This window comes from Dermacentor variabilis, chromosome 10 (genome assembly GCF_050947875.1).
Source record: "Dermacentor variabilis isolate Ectoservices chromosome 10, ASM5094787v1, whole genome shotgun sequence".
Classification (NCBI taxonomy): domain Eukaryota; kingdom Metazoa; phylum Arthropoda; class Arachnida; order Ixodida; family Ixodidae; genus Dermacentor; species Dermacentor variabilis.
The window spans coordinates 20,677,941-20,700,393 of NC_134577.1; the positions used below are offsets into that span (position 1 = coordinate 20,677,941).

General features: G+C 46.0%; 1 protein-coding gene and 1 long non-coding RNA gene across 3 annotated transcripts in view; one reads left to right on the forward strand and one right to left on the reverse strand.

Annotated features, from left to right (window-relative positions):
- Nucleotides 1-3,388: 3,388 nt before the first annotated feature.
- The window catches only part of LOC142560100 (very long chain fatty acid elongase 7-like), a 95,110-nt gene continuing 76,045 nt past the window's right edge, over nucleotides 3,389-22,453 (reverse strand). For both annotated transcript variants that reach the window (XM_075671918.1, XM_075671919.1), the window contains exons 3-8: nucleotides 12,029-12,219; nucleotides 9,485-9,565; nucleotides 6,504-6,560; nucleotides 5,731-5,836; nucleotides 4,658-4,794; nucleotides 3,389-4,171 (exon numbers count right to left, since the gene is read on the reverse strand). In XM_075671918.1, coding sequence (XP_075528033.1) covers nucleotides 3,752-4,171; nucleotides 4,658-4,794; nucleotides 5,731-5,836; nucleotides 6,504-6,560; nucleotides 9,485-9,565; nucleotides 12,029-12,219 — 992 coding nt within the window. In that variant the 3' untranslated portion in view covers nucleotides 3,389-3,751. The remainder of the gene's footprint in view (nucleotides 4,172-4,657; nucleotides 4,795-5,730; nucleotides 5,837-6,503; nucleotides 6,561-9,484; nucleotides 9,566-12,028; nucleotides 12,220-22,453) is intronic.
- The window catches only part of LOC142560105 (uncharacterized), a 72,661-nt gene continuing 61,899 nt past the window's right edge, over nucleotides 11,692-22,453 (forward strand). The window contains exon 1 of the long non-coding RNA XR_012823306.1: nucleotides 11,692-11,735. This is a non-coding gene — a long non-coding RNA (uncharacterized LOC142560105). The remainder of the gene's footprint in view (nucleotides 11,736-22,453) is intronic.

The window sequence follows — 22,453 nt, forward strand, 5'->3', positions numbered from 1 at the left end:
GATCCGGCACCTCAAAGAGGTGCGAAGTAATGCCAACACATTTACTGCTGAATCGCCACTTAATTCTGTGGTAATCCAAAATCAGACAAATTGTATTGCTGCAAGTCGTAACGAAATGAGTCATTCTCGCATTGCAAATGTGTCATAAATGCATGAAGGGCAAAGTTTAGGCAAATGCTTGTACTGCCAGTGATTCCCATTCTCGGCAAATGGCTATACCGTTTGTGGGCATGTGCATGAGAATTGGACCTCTTTTGCAATGTTACCATAAATCTGTGGGTTCAAGGTCCACACCTAGGAGGAACGCCCAATTTTTTGTCTCGATGGCTGTGGGATTCTGCTGCTGTACGAAAGGCTGCAGGTTCGACTCCTGGCCATGGCAGCTGCAGGCTGCTGCATGAATGTTATAGAAACCGAAGTTCTCAGTCAATTGCAAGCCCTCCATTAGGGCATCTCTCATAGCCCTACGAATCGCCAGACGCCTGCAGGTACATATTTTCATTGTATACCACTGCCTTACAAGTTTTATTGATCACTTTAGGATTCAGCAATAATTGAGTTCTCTGTAAGAGTAGACTGCAATGTTCACCAGCATTAATACTAATAGTGGTTGTATACTATTGTTACCAGAGTACTAAGTTTATACCACTGCCTGCACCAGCCAGTTCATTAGAAACCACACCAAACACCAAGGTTATCAAAAACAGTTTAATCTCTCTCAAGAAAAAAAAAGGGGGGGTGGGGGGGTGGGGGTAGGTTGGCCAGGTCAGCCCCCCCCCTGCTTTGCTATTGCAACATTCTGCTTTTGTAACGGCCTTGCATACCCAGAGCTTGCCGAAGCAGGTGCCCCAGTTCTTTATACCGCGCACTACTGCATCACCTAAACAGTCTATGTAGGCAAGCGGCTTTAAAACCATGCTGCAAAGTACGCTAATGGTCATGGTCTACCTCAGACCACCTAAGAGCTGCAATCAACCACACTGCTTTACAAAAAATGAAGCAACCGTCAGTTTCCCTTGCACGCAGGGCATCAACAGTCTACAACCAGAAACCAACATAGTTGGAATGGTATAGAAGGCCGAAGCTTGACAAGCACTGCTGAGAAAAACAGTTTTGGCCCAGCATATTGTTATCCCCCCTCCCCAACCCTTAGAACATTCCCAGAGGTCCCATCTCTCCCCCAATGTGTTCTCTCTCATAAAATGATAAACAACAAAACAGTTGCAGCCAAGTTTTGATTGCAGCAGTTTCGCTCACGCGAATGCATACAGGAATGCACTGTGATGCATAGTAACTCCAAAGCCTTGGCTCCTTCCATTTTGTTTATACACTGTGTACAAAACTATTCATTTGCTAAAGTTAAAAAAAAAAGAAAACGGGAAAAAAAAGATGAATCTAATATAGACAAGACTGCAACGCTCACTCCCCCATTTCCACTTGCAGGTGTGTGTGTGTATGTAGAGCAGGCAAGTTCTTTTCTTCCTCCTTTTTCACATTCTTTTTTTCAGCATTTGTATCTTTCACATACACACACACACTGCTTATGCAGTTGCACAAACCCCTGTCCAATGTTAGCGCCAGTGGCATCAGTGCGCTGGCCAATGTGTTACACCTGACAGTTACGCACGTATAAAATTAGTGCTAGAAGCTACACACAATCAAACTTGTAGAATGAACAAATAAAGAGAGGTAGGGGAAAGGGGGGCAGGGAGGGCAAAAGAACTAATTCAGTGAAAGCAGTTGTCGTGTGCAGAAAAAAAAAAAACTGAAATGGGCACAATTCGGAGGCACACAGGCTTCCCCAAGCAGTGCTAAGGGTTCTGTGGCCTCACCCTAGAGTGTCCCATCACGCCTTCTCTCAATTCCCTCATTAAGTACACGCAGACACATGACACCACATGTGAGTCAGTCATTTCTTGGCAGAGAGAGTGAGACAGCAGGAGATGTGTGCGGAGAGAGTTAAGTCCCACACAAGAAGTTGTTCTCCGATGACTCCCAACAACGAAGCGTCGCGCCTTTGGTCCTTCTGGCGGCGAGTTGAGGACGAAGCAGCTCCGAAGTATGTGCGACGGCATTAAAAAAAAATGCGAACCATTTGGCGAAGAACCAAACACGACGAACACACACGCACATCTGACGCAGGAAACGACAACTGTGTGCCGCGCTGACGCGCACTCACAACACCGCAGCACAGCAGGGGTGGGGGGCTTGGGGGGTAAGCGCACCGGCAGAGTGCCGTACGTCTCAAGGGCCCCTTCCCATTTTTCACCTGCGCCCCCTTCCCCTCGAGTAGTTTTTTGTTTTTCTCAGCTCGCAGCAAGTCCCTCTTCCTGTCGAAGAGCGCGAGTGGGATACAAGTCTGCACTGCACAAATCGTTTTCCTGCCGTCCGCACGCACAGAGACGATCGTTGAAGAGAGCGAGAAAGTAACAGGAAGGACACTTGCTCCTCGGCCGTCGTGCAAGTGAGTGCACTGACGGGGAGTTGTACGCAACCAGACAAGTTAAAAAAAAATATATGTGTATTTCACACCATGCACACCGCATCACGCACTTAAGAAAACACAACGAAGGCGCGGACGACAAGACGGAGACCTTGCAGAGGGGAGCGGGTAGGGTCTTGTTGCAGAGATGACACGATGATCTTGTTCTCAAAGGCCTCGTTACATTTTTTTTTCTGCTTCAGTTGCGTGCGCAGAGCCAGAACATGTGGCCCTTTCGCTCCTGCGAAGGTGCATCTCGGCGGGCATAGGGACGGAAGGAGGGGGATGGGAGGCTGGCTTCACTTTTTTTTTTTTTTGCTTCCTGAGTGCTGGGGATTGCCACAGTTCTACACACTAGCCTAGGCAAAGCTTGTCATCCGTCACGTGGGTAGGGCAAGAAGACTATGCTAACGACAGGTGCTGGATGCCCTGCCAGAGTTAACCTGAAGGAGAGCAAGCTACAACCTACCTTTAAGGACAACGCAGAATGACAGCTACAAGAGCTTATTTGCACGAGTGGCATGGTCCTGCAGCTGATGCACAGATCACCTGCCTTTTTTTATTCACTTGTGTTCTGGCTTGCTAGAGTTCCTGTCAAGTGCAGCAGAAAAAAAAGAAACTCAGGTTTCTCTTTTTCACACAAGAAGCCTAGGGTGTTGATAAAAACGTGCGGCGCACACGTTGGAATGGCTCTGAATTTTGTGGCTGGGGTAAGGGGTGGGGACAAGCACTGCTGAAGTTGTGAGCTCATTTAGTTTTCCGGAACGACGAGACAAAAAAAAAAAAAAAAAAAAGAATGCAACAGCGCAGCCTACCGGGTGATACGAGACAAGAAAATGGAACGGGCGGGGAAAAAAAAAAGAAAGAAAAAGGTGTCGGACATGCTAAAACAAGGAGCAACAGAAGTAGTTGAGTGCGTGCGACAGCCGCCTATTGTTTCCACAAGAGGTACACAACATCACTGCATGCAGAGGGAAGGGGGCCTTTCTGTGGCACAGTGTGTCTCTAAAGCGGCCAGTGTCTTTCAAAAAAGAAAAAAAAAGAAAAAAAGGCACACCATCGCTCTGCCTCATCACCTCCTCATCCAGCTTCTCTCTTCTTGGGTGCTTTTTTGATTTTTTTTTACGACGCGACAGTCGAAACAGCAGCAGGATGTGTGCATGTGAGGGTGAAGTTGGGAGAGGTGGGGGAATGCAGCCAATGGAGTGTGGGGTGGGCGAAGGTAAGGGGGCAAACGCTGTGTGCTTGTGCGGCAGGCCTTCGCACGTATCACTCGTGCTTCTTGTCGTGCTCCTCGTTCTCCCAGTCGTGCAGGCCATTGATGTGGCAGTAGCCGTCCAAGAAGCCACCATTCTTTTGGCGACCGTTGGCTGTGTGCTTGACGAAGCCGTTGGTTCCGTTCTTGGCAGTGGCCTCTCCGTTGAGCTTTCCGTTGACCTTGCCGTTGGCGTCTGTGGTGACGGGCGCTGCGCCGTTGGTGCGGCCGTTGGCAACCGCCTTTGAGCGACCCCTGCCGGTGGCAGCGCTCTTGAGCCTCTTGGCGAAGTAGGTGTTCTTGTAGAAGTCCCAGAAAAGGAACCAGAACATGATGGCATGGAAGCCGATCCACCACATGAAGCCACGAGGGTAGTTGCAGTCGGGCCGGAACAGGAGTTGGAATGAGTGCACGAAGATGGCAATGAACTGCACCTGTAGGTAAGCAAGGTGGAACACAGGAGTGAGGCACTGGGCTAGGTTTAACACTGAAGTATGCATGCAGGAATCAAAGCATTATGGATCTTCATCATGATGGACTCTGCTCATATTTTCAGTAAGCTCTGGAACATGCATTGTCACAGTGGGATGGAACCCTAAAAAATTGTGCCCGATTGTTCTAGCTTATCAAGCCCAAGTTGATTAAAGAGTAGAGTATACACACATTTAGCACAGGTTGTCTACAAGTGGCAGAGATAATTTTTCCTTTTAATATGGCCTCATCTGGAATGCTGATGCTACTCCAGTTAAAACTGGGGACATCACCCAACTGTGTGCAAGGCAAGAAGAAGTGGCAAAATGTCACGCTGCTTTTCAGCATCCATGCAAGAGAAGCAACACAGAGACCAGAGCATGCCAAACACTTCTTGGCACAAACAGACTGGTTTTCTTTAGTGTAGGTAGGCAGAGCACAGGGCATACCATCTGAATGGTTGTCATATGCTGCTTCCACCAAAGGTACTTGGACATGTGGGGACCCACTGCTGCCAGTCCATAGTAGAAGTACATCAGGATGTGCACAAAGCTGTTTACAAAGGCAAAGAAAGTGCTGTGGCCACCTGTGGGAAGAAGAATAAAAAACGTTGCTCGTGAACAAAACAACCAACAAGGCTGATGATATTGGGGCCAAAGTGAAGCTCAAATACGAGAACTGCAGTGACTAGTTTCTTGCATGGGTGCACATGGGGGTAAACCCCTTCTGTGCCACACTACTATACTGAATTCTGACCAATAATCTTCTTTCCTGCTGAATCTTTCATGAAAAACAATGTAGAAGTATTTTGAGCATTCTTTTATGTACTATTTCAACAGCACTATTCTAAAAAAAGAAAATGAAATTTATTGCCAGCATGAAAATGAATAATGCAAAAAGATAAAGTATCATCAATGAGCCGAGTTCCTCCTTAACCCATTTTAACAGAAATGTGTGCAAGAAACCAGCTCGTCCTATGGAGGGAAGAGTCTAGATAAAGATTTCAGATATAATTAATAAATAAGCACATGGGCGAAAGTACCATCAACAGTCTCCTGACAACTGATAATCCCAAAAGCACAGATGTGTTGTCACATGCCCTTCTTTTTTAATTTCACACTGTTTTTCCATTGGAAAAAAGGGACCACACATTTACTAGGTTACTTTAAACACTATTATTAATCATTTCTCGACATCCTCCTCAACTTATGATGTTGCAATGATTGGGTAAGTTCATTAATAGATAGCCAATTGTCAACTCACTTCATAAACATTATTGCAAAATGAAAAATGAACTCGTAACTAGCATGAACAAGGCCCATAAACATAGTGCGGTCTGCATAAAACCCTTCATTATTCCAAAATTCTTGGCAACATTCGGCTGGGACAGCTGGTCTATGACAAGCACAAGTCAATATTGCTCTTTCTGACAGTCTTCAGAGCGTTGCTTGCCATGCATGAAATGGAGGATACATTCAGAGTTGATGATGCTGTGCACTGAAGGTTGAAACGGCACGCTCACCTGGTGTAAACTTGACACCCCACCACACACTCATGGGCATCATTCCATGGTGGATGACATGCAGTGTTGAGATGTGTGTGAACTTCTTTCGTAGCACAAAGAATATCTGCAGAGCACAAGCAAACAATTGTACATTGCAAGCCTTCTGGGCAGAGCACCTTCCCAAAATTGATTTATCAGCTGAACATGCACGGCCATTTTCAAAAGTTTATTAAAGCCACAAGATCCATGATAAAACTAAATTGTGGATAACTTCAATTTTATTTGTAGCCTGGCTGCATACAGTTGAATTCAGAAATGCAGCATGGTGGATGTTCATGGTAGCATTGTGTCTACAGTAGAGTACAGATCACAAAACAATTCCCTCCCCCTTTCGCCTGTCCATTAAAACAAAAATTAAAAATACTTATGTCCTTTTTCATACTGTCCATTTTCTTAGTGGTTTACTTATGATGGGCAGTCAAGATTTATTCAGTGTTTTGTAAAAGTTTTGTTTGCATGGTGACAGGAGTTATCACTGATAAACAGCACGAAAGTGCACAATACCATTAGGTAGTTTTGATTGTCACGTCTGCTGGGTGGTTTAATAGGACAGTAATATGTTTTTAAACTGTACAGGCATACGCCATCTACACATAAGTTCTCAGAGTAAATTATTTCATAGAAGTGTTTAGCTGTAATGTATTACGATTTTGTAAATGCTTGGGAACGTGTCGCCAATTTAACCTAGTGAAACTCATCTCGAACAGCGTGACTTATGAAAATGTACTCACTGTGTCAATGAATTCAACAAATTTTGAAATGTAGTACCACCAGGAAAGATGAGTCATCTGAAATATGGAGAAAAGGAAACCCTAAATGAAATTGCACTTCAAGATACTAAAGCCACCTAACTCCACAGTGCCAAGTGAGCTACAACCTTAAACAACAATGAATATACATTAAGCCTTAGCAGTGGTTTACATGTGTAATTTTGCTAAATTGTAACACAGTATTTTCACATCATATTGAAGTGTCACAGGCTTACGGTAAAGGGACATGGGTTTGCAAAAGTAAAGGTCCTTTTACTAGACCAGGAAGAGCAGGAAGAGATGCAAAATTGAAATGAGCATATGTACACAGAATCACCTTTTCTTTTTTCACTGAAATGAATGCCACCACTATACTAAAGAAGAATCTAGCACCGAGCCTCAATCTAAAATCGAACAAAAGCTTCTGCTCAAAGACCATGAAAAAAAGCTATTGCCATTCTTCAAATCAACATATAATGAGAAGGTTCTCAGCGATGTGCTAGCTTTCAAAAATTCCAGCTGAACCCGTCTCACAATGAATGTTGCCACCGCAGACGCACAAAGTGGCAATCTCGTTGCCAACCACAACGCCAAATTATACCATGACAGTATATTTTGTGATCACTTCACCCCAGCTGGAACTTCAAACAATCGCTAGTACGATGTGCTGCAATGGGACAGAGTCATTCGTACAGCAAAACAATGGAAGGACCGGGGGGATGCTTCTGTGATGATGCCACCAGTATGGCGCTGCGATCGGCCGGCATGCCTAGCGTGCGAAATTTAAACATGTGCAAAACTTTAGGCGTTTATAAACTAAAACGCTCTAAAAACTCATTTGAACTTATTATAATTTCAAAAAGAAAAATACAAACGATTAGGATACACCAATAACGCCGCCTAAGCTTGAACGCCTCCAGCCACAGGTCGTGTAGTGTTCCCGATTGTCTGCTTAGCGTTTTGGTTGCAGAAGATAAACACTCGTCTACTCGTTCTGTTCGGTAAGCACAAATATGTTTTTAGTATTCCGAAACACGCGAGGGTGAGAAGCCTGGAAGGAGCAGCTGCACTGCGCCTGGTGGGTTAGACGGGGTTCTTTTCGTGTTGCATGAGCCAGAAAAGCAGTAGCCAGGTTTCACTGAAGAAAAAAAAAAACACTGCTCTTCGACGAACGCAGTTGCCATCATTTGGATACTGAGCCCCATAAAAGGGCACCGAAGGGCAAGAATACAGCCAATGTTATCAATGTGCCCCATTTGAAGCAGCCCGGGGTTGTTCTGATCGTTATGCAGGAACCTCAATGCACACAGACACATACACGAAAGACATTTACAAACCCAACGCTTGCTGTGCACATAATGAATGTGTGCAAAACCACAGCAAGCAATCGGTGAGCTCCACATGTACACGCATGACCTCCGCAACAACCATAACTGCTAATCCCAGAGGCCCTGCGTTGCACCATTCTTTTTCTTCTTGCCAGCAGTGACTCCAGGTTGCAGCGACAAATGGTGCTGCAGTAGACTGGCGTGCTTCAGCAACTCCGGCCGTCATCACAAAAAAAGAGGCACGTTTTGGTCGCTGGACGAAACATTGCCCTATTCCAAACGTCTCTGTTGTGCATGGGGCATTACTGTTTTAGTATGCTTAAGACTACACCACCCTTGTCATCTTGGCACATCCCCTTTAGGGGATTTAGGAGTGTCGAAGTTTTCTGTTCGGGCACACACTCGGTGGTACATACCCGCTGGCACATATCCAGTGACCCAGGTTGGCTACTAGGCCTGACAGTAGCCAGAAGCAAGTTGCCTGTTTGGCCACATACACAGCAGCGCATGTCTGCTCAGCAAGACAGCCCAGTAGATACCAAGAGGCCCAAGCTAGTAGACAACTAGAGTCACGGAGTTAACTTTCTTGCTTTTATTGGTAAATTAATGCTAATCGCACAAAGATATCTAGCCTTTATGAAGGTTTATCACTTAATTAAGGCTCAAGTTACAGGTGCGCTGTTGGCCACTAATTGAAGCCTTTCTATTGTAGCCAATAGCATTTGACTAATAAACGAGTGAGGAGCTCCGAAATTACCAGCATGACTTTGGGGGCCATGTCATGGGAACCAGGGACTCCCACAGAGTTAAAAAACAAATTAAATTATGGGGTTTTATGTGCCAAAACCACTTTCTGATTATGAGGCACGCCATAGTTAGAGACTCCGGAAATTTGGACCACCTGGTGTTCTTTAATGTGCACCTAAATCTAAGTACACGGGTGTTTTCGCTTTTTGCCCCCATCGAAATGCGGCCGCCGTGGCCGGGATTCGATCCCGCGACCTAGTGCTCAGCAGCCCAACACCATAGCCACTGAGCAACCACGGCGGATCCCACAAAGTTCACGGTGCTTAAATTGAAATGATTAGTTTCATTCAAGAAAGCAAGTAATGCCATCACAGTTTCCTTGGAGGTTCATGCAAGCACAATAGAACATGACAGCTTAATAGAACTTCTTAGGCAAGTTGGTGGGGTTTACTAAACATTATTTTCTTGGGCAATAGATTTAACATACGAAACGAAGGGCGTGTGTGTCCTTCCTTTTGTATGTTCCACCTGGCACCCAAAAACATTGTTTAGTAAACATGGCAGCCCGTTGCATGCTTCTTTCAATAAATCGCCTGCATGTAGTGGTAATTCGGTCCACTGAACTCTCTTGTGGATGGACATATGAGGCATTCAGAGGGAAGTTTTAACCTGTGTGCTTTCATAGGCAACACCTTGCTTGATTCCCTACAGGCGGCATAGCACACAATGCTATGGCTGCGACTACACTACATATATAAAAAGCATTGGGTTCACTCATGATATAAGAGGGCCTGTCAGCCTTAAGTATTATCAGAATTAATCACCATCACATATTGTTGCCTGGAAAATAAAAGAAAAGAGCTGTCATACGGAAGTCTCTTTGCTCACCAGTATTGCTTCCCTACTCTCTGTGTAGTCAACGGGCTGGCACTTCCAGTTGTAGTGGCCAAACCAGCCGTAAATGCCCAGCTGCAAAGAATGACCAAAAAAGGCATGTCACAAAGGGCGGCATCACAAACATCAGTGTCCTGAATTGGAAGTACACAACAAAGCAGTCTCTGTAATTAGATGCTCATGCACAAACTTGAACACAGCCTTGCCTCATCACCACCGGCAGCTCCCCAAGTACACTGCAGGATGATAGATTCTTCCAATCATCTCCAATTAACGTTGTCCAGCATCAACCAAATCCACCCCTAGACTTGTTTAGTGTCATCCTCCTAATTTATTCCTCTGCCATAATTCAACTAGGTGTGTTCAGAAAAGAACAGTCAGTGTTGGGGAGGGGGTCCTGACATAAAAAAAAAAAAAAAAATTGTTATGTGGCATCCTTCCACACATTAGAACGGCCTTACATGGAATGGCCTTGTTTTTCCATTACATGCCTTTGCTTCAGTATGAACGAAAATGTAGCTCACACAATTGCACATGTTCGGACTTTGAGTAAAAAAAATTTTCTGTTTTATAATTTTCATGCCTACTTTACACAACTTCACTAATGTAAATAAAACTCGTCTGTGCAAGCCCATAGTACAAACAAAAAGGACAAAGGCTCTTGAACAAAAGGGCAGAAAATGGACCCTTTTCACAATTTTTCACGAGTCTTGTTATCTTGAGTTTCTTTTAAAATTATTTGTGTACATACTTCGCTACATGCTAAATGAGCAACAATATGTATTTAGTCTCTTTTACAGACCATTATCTTTTACTCTGGTGGCAAAATTTTAAAACTTATAGCATCGTAAACTTGACAGTGTCGGCATTCTAATTTTTAAAAATTATTTTCAATTTCACACGAACTTCCGCAGGTTATTTATATAAAAAAAATTAATTATGGGGTTTTACATGCCAAAACCACGACCTGGCTATGAGGCCCACCGTAGTGGGGGACTCCAGAATAATTTGGATCACTTGGGGTTCTTTAATGTGCACCTACATCTAAGTGCACGGGTGTTTTCGTACTTCATCTCCATCGAAATGCGGCCGCCGTGGCCGGGATTCGGTCCCGCGACCTCGTGTTTAACAGCGCAACACCATAGCCACTAAGCTACCACGGCAGGCTTACCTATTTACTGTCACCGGTTATCTACTTTATGAAGTATTATTTTGTTCTAAATACAACAATGCAACAGATTTCTACTGGTGGTGGGTAGTAAAGGGACTATCACGACAGAAGCACGCAGAAACCAAGCTAACAAGAGGCATCATTTACTGCGTTTTAGCAATTATTATCAAAAGTTTTGTACAAGTCCTGGGGTTCTGACTTTATGATAACCTATACATTCTGCAGGAGATGTGAAAGAACATCAGGAATGTTATGCATACATTAAAAACAAAAGCACATTGTGCACTAATTTCTGTGAACCATGTTAGCCACCGAGTCGAAGCTTTCTTTTTTTACTGTGGTATTGTTCATACATTAGCAACCGACAATAAAAGTCTTGCAGGCTTTTCACAGCACTGTGAAAGTCTCAAGAAAAACCAACAGTTGGTGCAGCTTGCTTTTCATAAAAGTGTGCTTGATTGTAATTGTTATGCATAAACACTTAATTACGTTTGGCAAGAAGGGTTTCATTTAGAATAATGTCAACAGCAAATTTTGCCTACTTTTCCACAAGAACAGTTGCATGGGACATTGACATCATAGATTGTGGCTGAGCATATCGCAACAAAATATCACTGTCTCCAAAACTCTTGGCTATGTAATGTCATCACAGTAATATGGTATCGGTATAAATATCACTTTTCTCTATAAGAGCTTAAAAAATACTGAAAATAGCTGCATTTCGTACATTGTAGATACCAAAACATTAAGTTTTCTGTGCTTGTGTTCGTGATTATCATAAAAATTAATATTACTAAGCTGATTTGTGTTGTGTGGGCATTGGACCCCTTAACATCTTTGTTCCATAACCATGCAGGTGGGATAGTGCTTAAGGAACCGTGTATGTAAAGTTAGAGCTGGTATAATTCAGCGATTCCCTTCACTTCATTATATTCCTTTCTCATTTACTGCTCAGGACTGGCTGATCCTGGTAACATAGGCGAACTACTGCTTGGACCACCGACGAAAAAAAGAAAACAGCTGGAGTGGAACCACTACATCTTGGCCCAGGGTGGTCAGAGAGGAACAGGTGAGGTAGGTAGCCTTGTTGATTGTCTCAAATCTCACCCTACGACTCTGCCCTGTCCAGCACGCCAGACACACAACTGTGAAAAACTTAATCACCCACAATTACTATCCGTCACGTCCTCACTTAACGTCTCGATATGACAAGAAGCAGCATAGCAAACCCCCAACAGAGATGCTCACGTCTACTAGTTCACTTTGTAACTGCACCACAAGGTCAAAGTCAAACAAGTCTTGCACGCTTTTCATAGCACTGTTTTAAGGCAGTCTGTCGGGAATTGCACAACGGTTGGCCCACTGACCAGAAGGAATATGGCCAGGCTGACAGCAACCATGAAGAAGTTGTACCCGACCATGACCCAACGCAACTGCATCGGCTCCCGGTTCTTCATCAGGGATGGGCCCAGCACCTTGACAAAGTAGGCGTACGACAGGCAGATCGTCAGTGTCGGCCATGGGCTCTGCATGAAGAGCCATTCCTGCACCCTTGAGTCTGAAATAGAAAAAGATGGAATAGACAGATGAGAAGAGGCCAACAACAGCTAAGATGTACTAACGTCTGCACAAAACCCTGGCAGTATGCATTGACTAATGTTACTGCTGAGTGCGTAAGTATTGAGAATGGCTACACTGTAATGACTGTGTAGTCAAGTACATGAAAAGCACAGCCATGTGCTATTGTGTATGTGTGTGCTCTTTGGTTGTAGTTTGTTTTTCATATATTAGCAAGTGTAGTTATGCTGCTGTGCCACGTAACCCCATTCTTCACTATTGATGCCTACATTGTAGCCATGTGCTAGTGCCACCATTTATGTCCGTGTGAATTTCCACAAAAACAACAGTGCACCGTGATTAATTCATCAACTGAAGCTGTTATAGTGAACAAGTCGTTAGTTGATACGACTGGGCAGAAATAGAACAGCACGCTTAACAGTCTTCCAGATACTAGTATCAAGTGAAATATGTAGCCAAGTGAAGAAAGCTAGATAAAAAGCAAGGCTTTTAGACTGCTTATTGACAAGGTTAACTGCCTGTACCTGATGCAAAATTAACATCAGGAGTCACACATCAGTTGTGCATTTCACAATGTCATTTTATAGCTAATTTTCTAGGTATTGCTCACTGTAACTACAACACAAACTCTCATCCAACTTTTTCACACGTTTGCACATTCTGAAGCAATGTTTGCATGAGACATGACGTGACACTAGGGAAACGTTTGCCGAGTTGGGCAACTATTTTCCTCAAATGAGAACAGCCGATGGTGGCGTGAGCAAAGGCTCTGTCCATGTTTGCATTGTGTGTTTGCCAACTACGCATATGGCAGCATCGTTCTACCAACACAGAGCTCTATATGCCAGCATAACTGGCACTAGGTTACTGAGTAGTTCCGCAAGGTAAAATAGTCATCAGCGAGAATTATTACCCTCTGGTTAGTAATGGTAGTTACAGGGCTTAGCTATATGACTTCTCAGCTGCCCTTTCACTGCTTTCAGAGGAATGTTATTTGTTCATTGACTGGTGACAAATGACACTTCTGTTTTCATGACCATGATGCAGCTTTAATTGGCCACAGCATGACTGCAGATGCACTGGCCGGCTTACTGAAATGTGTCGTAGATGGTCCTGTGTTACATGTTTTGTTCATAGTGGAAGCAACACTATCATGCTCAAATACTGTGCGGCACTGCATGCTCCAATGAATGTATAAGAAACTCCGATGTAGAGACCACAACTCCAGTGAAGCACACGGTGACGCACAGAAAAATCAACCACGACTCCTTTCTTGCCAGAGGTGCTACTGATAAAGCTTCCGTGATCATGTATTGGCAGCCTCAACTTTCCACACGTGTAAACACAATGTTTCGTCATGGAAACTACCAGTCTGCAGTTCCAATATATCTCGGCCTCTTGAACGGCGCATGAGGTACTGCAAAACAGGTGAGACGAGCAAAAAGATCACACGAACGAAGTTTCCAGACAAAACAGATGTCTAAGGATAGCCGCAAGCCAGTGATCACTGTTACTAGCGAAGAGAAATAATGGCGCCGGCTACAACAGCGGGCTCGCCCGATGCGGTAACGCTTTCCGGTAACGCGCTGCCACATGACTGCGCCGTCGTCGTACGGGCACTGTCTGGGCGGGAGGCTGTTTCACACCACGCGCAGCATGACGCTGGGATCAGCAGACCACCACGCGTGTCAGCTGCAGCCGTCCAGATACCGGCGGCCTTTCACAAACGCACCGCACATTACCTTATCCCGTATCGACGTTGCTGTAAGAAAAAGCAACACAAGTGCCGGGGCACTTCTGCTGCTGCGCCGAGGAGGATCCCGTTACTTTGATAACGAAGCCGCGAGGTTTTGGTTGCCAGTGCGGCAAAAGGCGCGACCTTCGTCATGTGTGCGACGCGTCTACGAATCCGCTTTTTTGCTCTCGTCATTTATAGTCGCGCGGCTGCTTTTCTTTTTCTGGTTCGCCGATGAAAGCGGAACCGGCCGGGGGTCAAAGTCGAGGCTAGCTGGAAGGTGGAGGTCGAGCACTCGCAGTACCTTATCCTCGCGGGTGTAGTGCACACTTTGTCTGTGAGCAGTGACGCCCTCGTATCGCGAGAGATTCACATAAGCGACGGGAATCTCTACCGGCGCGCGAACGGCTTCCCGTTAATTACTACCGTCGATTACAAAAAAGTTAATTGTCAACGCGAATTACGTGAAACGCGCTTTCCAGCGTTTCGGTCTGTCTGTGGAAATAATCGGCCAGCAGCTACGATCGAGTAAATCGGTATACGGCAATAAAGCGAGCTCATGCGTAGTACTATACTAGGGTGGCTCTAGCCACCCTCACTATACTACACGTATACCAACGGAGTCATCGCACTAGCAGGATCCCCGACACCCACGCAATCCCGCTACACGTATGGTATCACACAGTATGCCCAACACCAGCAGAATTCCAGGCACCTACGGGATCATGTACACAGACAGGATCCCACACACCATGAGCGATTGAGGTGCCATGCAGGAGCTACGGCAGCACCGATGGCGTCTTGCTAGTTCACGTGTTAGCAACGTTCGTGTTAATGACAGTGGCGCACGGCGGGAGAGACAGGGCATTCCCACCTCTGCTAAATGCTGACATATGTATAAATAACTGTCCTCGTGTACACGCCGAACATACAGGTGCTGCTCGTGGCAACGTATACACATCAGGTGCACGCCTGCAGCGACGGCAGCAAACGGCTAAACGGACAGTTTGGCGCGCTCGCAATGGCGGGGCAGTTTGGGGCCGCGGGAATTGCCTCCGATATTGAGCATGCAAGGCAGAGTGAGATAACTTTTTCAGAGCCAGGAGGTTCAAGATGAAATGGCCGAACGATCAAGCGCAGCGGGAGGCATTCATCGAAACAACCATTCGAATGAAAAACGCTGGAAACGTGCTTTGGGGCCGATAAGATGAGCGCTTCGCAGAAACTGCGGCACTAGTGTGGCGCAACAGTAGCTTGACTAGCATAATTAGCGACATCGCATGTGCTGACTACTTCAAATACGCGCGGGCGCGAGAGATAACTGGAGTGACGCTTACGTCGCTTATGACGCGTTCCGGACGAGTAACTCCCGAGATCGGGAGGCGCACGTTGTGCTGCTTGTGTGCGCCGCGAGATCTCGGAGGCTATGCTCACAGGTACATCGAAGCAGTTCAATATGCTCTTCGCCTGCCCTATATTAATCAGCGGAAAAGGACCGTAAGTCTAGGGAAATATGGCTGAACCTCCGTGCACAATGAGAAATGAAAGGGGTTAAAAGAAAATAAACACGGCGAACAGTAACAATTAACCCAGCCGATTCGCTGCCCATTTTCAAACGAGTTTTATTTCGCATAGCGATACGTGTGGGAAAGTGGCTCGATGATACATATAACTCATATTTGCTAGATAGTGTTCGAAACTAAAATTCGAAGTTCTTGCACTCATGTTTTTTTGCGCTTGAGTACCAGCGCCTGCATGCGTCAGGGCGACGTCACAAATTTCAGATCATTTTCTCGCATTTTGGCTGTTGTGCCGCGGCAGAAATTGAGGAAACTCATGTTCGGCCTTGGGAACCTTCAGAACACAACGTAGTCTGACCTTGTAGTCCAGAAGTTCAGCCTTGGGAACTTTCAGAACACAATGTAGTCCATCTTGTAGGCCAAAAAGCTAACTACAGGTCCAAAGGGATGCCGCGTCATCACCCGTCTGCTCTTTCTTTCCGTCCGGTAGGAGTGGCTTTATTGGCATTGAAGAAGCTTATTTATTTATTTATTTATTTATTTATTTATTTATTTATTTCAAATATTGTTAGCCCTTCCAGACTTACAGGGTGGGAAGGGTGCATTAAATCAATACAGCACCAGCTCAAACTCTTCTTCAAAAGTTTCTAGTGAACAAGCGTTATCAAATACGCGTCGGTCAAGGTTATTCCATTCTGTAATTGTTTTAGGCAGAAACGAATATTTGTAGACGTCAACTCTTGGCACTTAGGACATAGCTGCAAAGGGATGGTTAGTACTTGATGATCGTCTACCGGGCGGCAACCTGTAATCTAAATTGGATCTATTGTGACACGGCTGGTAAAGATATTTAAGCCTGGCAATTTTTCTGCGAACAGCCAAAGTTGGTAGCTCTGCACGTGCTAGAAGTTCCGTTACTAATAAATAATTAAATAAATTATTTAAATAATAAAACTTGTTTTCTTTAATGCCCCTTTAACTAGACATCACGCAATGTACCCAGCAGTTCAGCATTCTCTCACTTCTCTATGCCAAGAATGTAGCCATTTTAGTCGCGCATTATGAACTGCCGCTAAGTACGTCAGAGTTGCACAATTTATGCCAAGGCACTGCATACTCTGCTGAAGTAATCTCGGTGGCGATGCGCCGTACATCTTCTAGTCAGTACTGACGAGATTACGGAGTAATTAAATATCATTTTACCGCAGAATCGCTCACGTCTCGCTGTCGATCCCTTTTTTTTTTTTTTTTCTAATAAGGATATCTGACTGACCATTTCAAAGCATGTGGGAAAGTGTCCCCGGTCGCAAGCATTAGAAGAAAAAGATTATTTTGCCATCGCTAACGGAACGTACAGCACGTCGAGCGTGATATTGCCTTCAGTAAAGTGATCGCATGCAGCAATACTGGGCGCGCTCAATTGAACTGCAGCCGCACACTTAGTATGCAAGGGGCTCAGTTTACAGGCAGCTCTATGCCCGACGTTTTTCCTTGTGACCGCTGGGCATAACTGGCAAAAAAAAAAAGGTCGCGTTCGCGTGCAGGAATACTGAACACGCCTGGCTTATTTGCATTGACGTCATCGCCAAAATTGGGTCGAGAAGCTGCGTAAACAACAAACCTGACAGCACCACAGACGCGTCATGGGCAGAGCGACAAATCGTTAACAGTGATAATCGGTTAAAAATAACCGCCATCGTCAAAAAAAAAAAAAGCGAAGTATGATAATATGGTGCACTGATTTCATCGTGGCCGCCATGTTCGGGTACTAGAACGGTGAGAAGCCGCATCCGTGACGTCACGTGAAAATATACACCAAAAACTTCCTTGCACATTTTAGGGTGCCAGTTTTGTGGGACAACGATAATGGTCAACCTTTCGCGCATTTCCTTTCTGCAACCGAAACGTAAATTCAGACTAACTGGACTCGCTTAACAGCTTTAAATCACAGCACATTAGACAAGGGACGACCGTAGGAACAAGACACAGCGCCCTCCCTTACGACAGTCGTCATGCAAGTCCCACTGCCGGATTATGTTGCATTGAATAGACATTCTGTCGAAATACAATAGAATATCCATTGTATCAAATAAAATTCAACAGAACATCAATTGAATACAATAAAATGAAATCATAAGACAACATGCCTTCAGTAACTACTTTTGCAAGGGGGATAGTGCTCTGTGTGTCTCGTTTCCACGGTATTGCCGTATCTAATGAGATGCGATTTACCTTTCCGTAACACTATGCGACCCGCTACTTTCCTTCTAGGAGTGCCGCGGGACGCTTAAAAGCGCATGGCACTCCCGATTATGTATCGGGTGCGCAGCGTGAGAAATGAAACACGCTGTATTAATAACGAATACATTTCTGCATGTATGACACGACCTGCCACGGTACTTCGATATTACTTGTCTATAATGCAGGTGAAAAGAACCAACGTACTTCGATACTACTTGTCTATAATGCAGGTGAAAAGAACGACCTTTGGAGATATTTGCCGCAGCGTGGAGGTACACCGAAAGAAGTGAACGGGTCAAGCAGCAGCTCTATAGTGGCGACACCTCGTGCCGCGGCTTTCAATTAGAATGCGTCATAAACATTCCTGCATGGCACGACTGTGATTACAAATTACGGCGTTAAGAGCAACACTAAACCAGTCGCTGGGCCGACGTAGTGTTCCGTCAAGGCTATGGAGTTGCGGCCGAGCTACACGGCACAGTGCGAGCTTTCGACGGGCGCCGCATGGGACGGAAACGGCGCTGCTGCGCTTACATCCGCGTGCAACTGCTCACATATACAGTCGCCGTCAGACAGCTTTTCTTTCTTGTTTTGCGCAGTACGTAATTAATAAAATCCCAGCGAGAAAGCTTGCTGTACGTTACCGCAAGGCACTTTTAAGTACTCCATCCAGCAGTAATGGTCATTGCCGAACTCCCTTCGTCAAAATCACGATTTAACTTCTTTGGTGCAAGGGAGACTGTGCGACATGGAGCGCCACTCCCTTGACGTCTTTAAAGACGAAGGAGTTAAATGAAGTTCGCGAGGGCCCGTGCGACAGGGGCATCAAAATTACTTTCCCGTATTTGAGACGCTGTGGCACAGGGAAAGTTTTTGAAATTCGCGAAGTTCAGCCTTTGACTCCTTAGAAAGCAATGCAGTCCATCTTTAGCGATAAATAATTAACTACTCCTTATTAACTACATTAATTTTTTAACTATTAATTAGCTAATGTAGAAGCGCAGCTTACCAACACTTATTTTCATGTTTAGTATTCTTTTTAACGCGCATCCAAGGCACGGTACACGAGCTTTTTTCTATTTTTTTGCATTCCGCCCCCACTGGAGGCATCGAACCTCGTCCGTGACGATTATGTCGCGACACCTTTATCGGCCGTTTAGTAAAACACAGTCACAGTTCCGAGCGCTTTTAGGGGACATGGCGCCCCCGCAAGATGTCTCCACCTTCGCAGCTAGTCCCGTTCGCGTCTTTCACTTTAAACTACGTCCACGCTAACCTGACGCACTTTTTCACTTTGCCAGGGTGCTGCTCTGGACATCGTCACATTCCGCCATATTGTCAAATTATGCAATGGTGGCACTTCGATCCAGAGAGGCCGTAGCAGCGCTCTCAGCCAATCAGAGCGCTCAAGATGGCGAAGTCGACAAGATGGCGGTATTTGTTCCGTGTCCAGAACAGCATCCCGGCACATGTGGTATAACCGATACCTGACGGACAAACTCGGCTTCAGTTCAAAGCCTGCGTCGTTTTGGGTCGGTGTCATTCGCAGACTAGCGACACGGCAAAGTGACGCTAGCTGCAAAACGCACTCGACAGCGAACTCGCTTCACTCGGTCCAACAACGGTGTGCACGCATAGCAACATTTGTAAGAGCAATAATAAACACACACACACACACACACACACACACACACACACACACACACACACACACACACACACGCACACACACGCACACACACACACGCACAGCCCGCAACGAATTGACACACACAGCTCGGAACGATAGACGCCGGTATGTTTTTCGTACACGTGCCATTACCACGGCGTTTGTTTAAGCAACAGAAACAGCAAAAAAGAATCGTTTCGCTATTCACTTCAGCATCGGTAACCGTCGCGTCTGCGTGCCTGTTTGACGTGCGGTTGTCACTCCTGCCGCGGGATGCTTTCAGGAGGAAAAACGGCGCAATGCGCGATGTTGCTGTTCGCACAAAGCTGCATTAAGTTTCGGGACGACATAGCTGGGCTACGGTATTAAGTACCGTGGAGTGACACAATATAAACCTGAATACGAAAGGCAATCATGGGGACACGAAATAAAGTCGCATGCAATACGATTTTAAAAAGAAATATTTAGCAGACGACCATAGCGAGCCGGAGGCGCCAAAACTTCACGATGCCCTGCTCCCACGTGACCACCTTCTGAGTCACGTCACGACACACATACCTGAGAAACGAAATCGAAACTGCTTCGCAGAGAAGCTACTATAGTTACTCTTGAGGGCGCTATGAGGCGTGCTAGTTTTCTATGATATGGAGGGGCTGAGGGCCTTTATTTAACGAAAAAATAAGAGAAAAGGATAAGGAAGGTCGCAAATGACACGTGAGTGTATAGTTATCTTAGGACTCCTGAAAACTTGAGCATCCGAATGCACTAAGCGAAGCGAGTTTGACGTGCCAACGTCCAGAACAAAATCTTCAGGATTTCAGGGTGCTCCGAGCGCTTATTTGAACTCTCCTTAGAGCTGTTTTCAGACCGACGTACGGGGAACTTGTTATCGGCTTATAGTTGGTCTAAATGGCGTAATTCTCGCTAGTGAGCTGCAGTGCTTGAGCAAGGAAATGTCTCGGGGTGCAGCCACTGTTTCGAAGAAGCAGGCGCGTAGACAGGGAGGGTGACCCGGTTTGCCACATGTGAACGATACACGCGCGATTTCGAAGTGCATGTTTATTACGTTCACCGGGCTGGTAGACGCAAACACCCGTGACCAGATTTTGCAAAACGAAGCGAACGGGAAGCAAGCGGGTAAGTGCGTTCGTTGTATGGCGAATTCGCTAAATGCGCATATGTATTAGGCAAAACTGCTGCTGCTGCCGCCGCCGCCGCGAAATGCCGCGTATGTGCGAATCTAGTATTGCGTGTTTTGTTTTTCCCGGAGATGCGGTATCCGCACATGCGGACTTCGCATTCCCGTTTCAAGTGCACCGATCGCGTCGATTGCGATTTTCGCATTTACGGGCACCTAGCCAAAAAGCTTGAATCATTGTCGGTAAAGAGAAGCAAACCATAGAACGTTTTTCGTGCTTGAGCTCATTAATCTATCGAAACAAATGAACAGAAATGGCATCTTGGATAGTCTTGACTAATTGCACGGACAGACGCACAACAATGAAGGAAGCAGCGTTGCTCCTTTCATTCTAGTACCGTGTATCCGTTTCCGCCGTTTCACCGACGAAGATAAAAAATACGCCGCCAGGCAGGTCGTGACGCGTGTGGTAACCGGCGTTGTTATTGGTTGCCCCGTCCACGCCGCAGGAGCGATTTCTCCAAACATCGAAAAATTGCAAAGCGCGAAGAGGTTTGGCAGCTCGCCCGCCGCCGTGTCTGCGTAATCGCGCGTGGCGAAATCACCAAAATAGCACCACACGAAACACGCATCGAAGCTTTTCACCAAGCACGTGCGCGGTTACTAAGCGCTAACCCTGCCGAGGTGACGCAAAGGTAGAGGTTTCGCGACAAAGCGCAATGATAAAACGAAAAAAAAAAAATTGAGAAACTGCAAACGGCAGCCGGCAAAGCGGATGTTCACCTGCGCCGAAGCGAGCCAGCTCCCTCCGCGCAAAATGCCAGTTCCGCAGCACCCGACGCGTGTGTGTCTCACGAACCGACTTGCGTCACACGCAAAGCGGCCGGCTTCACTCGCCGACAAAGTTAGCGGTGACTAACGAGCGCTGCAGCGAAACGGGCCCACAGGCACGGATCCGGCCTTTTCGCTCTTTTTTTTTACGGCGCGACGATATTCGCAAAACGTTTGCGGAACGAGTGCAATTTTTGATTTCCGATTTATAATATGGAGAGAGGGATCACTCAGACTGGTGCCAACGATTAATGCATATTCAAGCTGCCGTTATCTCACGAGAGCTCAATAGCAACGAATCAACAGCCACGCGCTAGTATCTCAAACCTGAACAAGGAGGGAAAACATCGGCTACGGACAAGAGCTATAACATGGGGGGCGTGAGATTGTTCCCTTATCCATTCAAAAGCTGGCCAAAAGCCCAACGCGCCGCCCTTGACTTTCTGGAAACGCGGCACCTCTTAATATATACACGATCTTCTTCCACACATCGGGCTATCACGTTAAATGCTGCATGATCCGCGAGTGACAGCGTCTTACACAATGTGCGCTCTCTCGCGAGCGTGCAGTAGTGGGCACGCGACGCCGACGCAAATCGCCGAGTTCGCACGGACTCGACGCCGCATTTGGACCCAACCCACCTGCACGCACAAACGCCGCCACAGCAGCTGCACATCGCTGAAGTGCTCACACCGGACGCAGCGACAAACATACCGCAGCACGTATTACATAGCCCGCTCGCGGTGGTGTCAAGTAGCCACAGCTTTCGAGAATGAATGGCGCTTTCGCGCGAAGCTACGCGCTGGACACTAGGAAGGAAACGGCCGAAACAGGACCGTCATTGGCGGAGGTACCGTTCCCTCAAAACGACGTGAACGGTGCTGCACGAATAAAAGGCGTATACGCTACCAATGCTCAGTCAACTGGCTGCAGAGATCGGCGAGCTAACCCACCAGGAGGAAAGGCGGAACACGGCAAAGTGTATGTATATATATATATATATATATATATATATATATATATATATATATATATATATATATATATATATATATATAATAAAGAAGGTGAAACGAACAA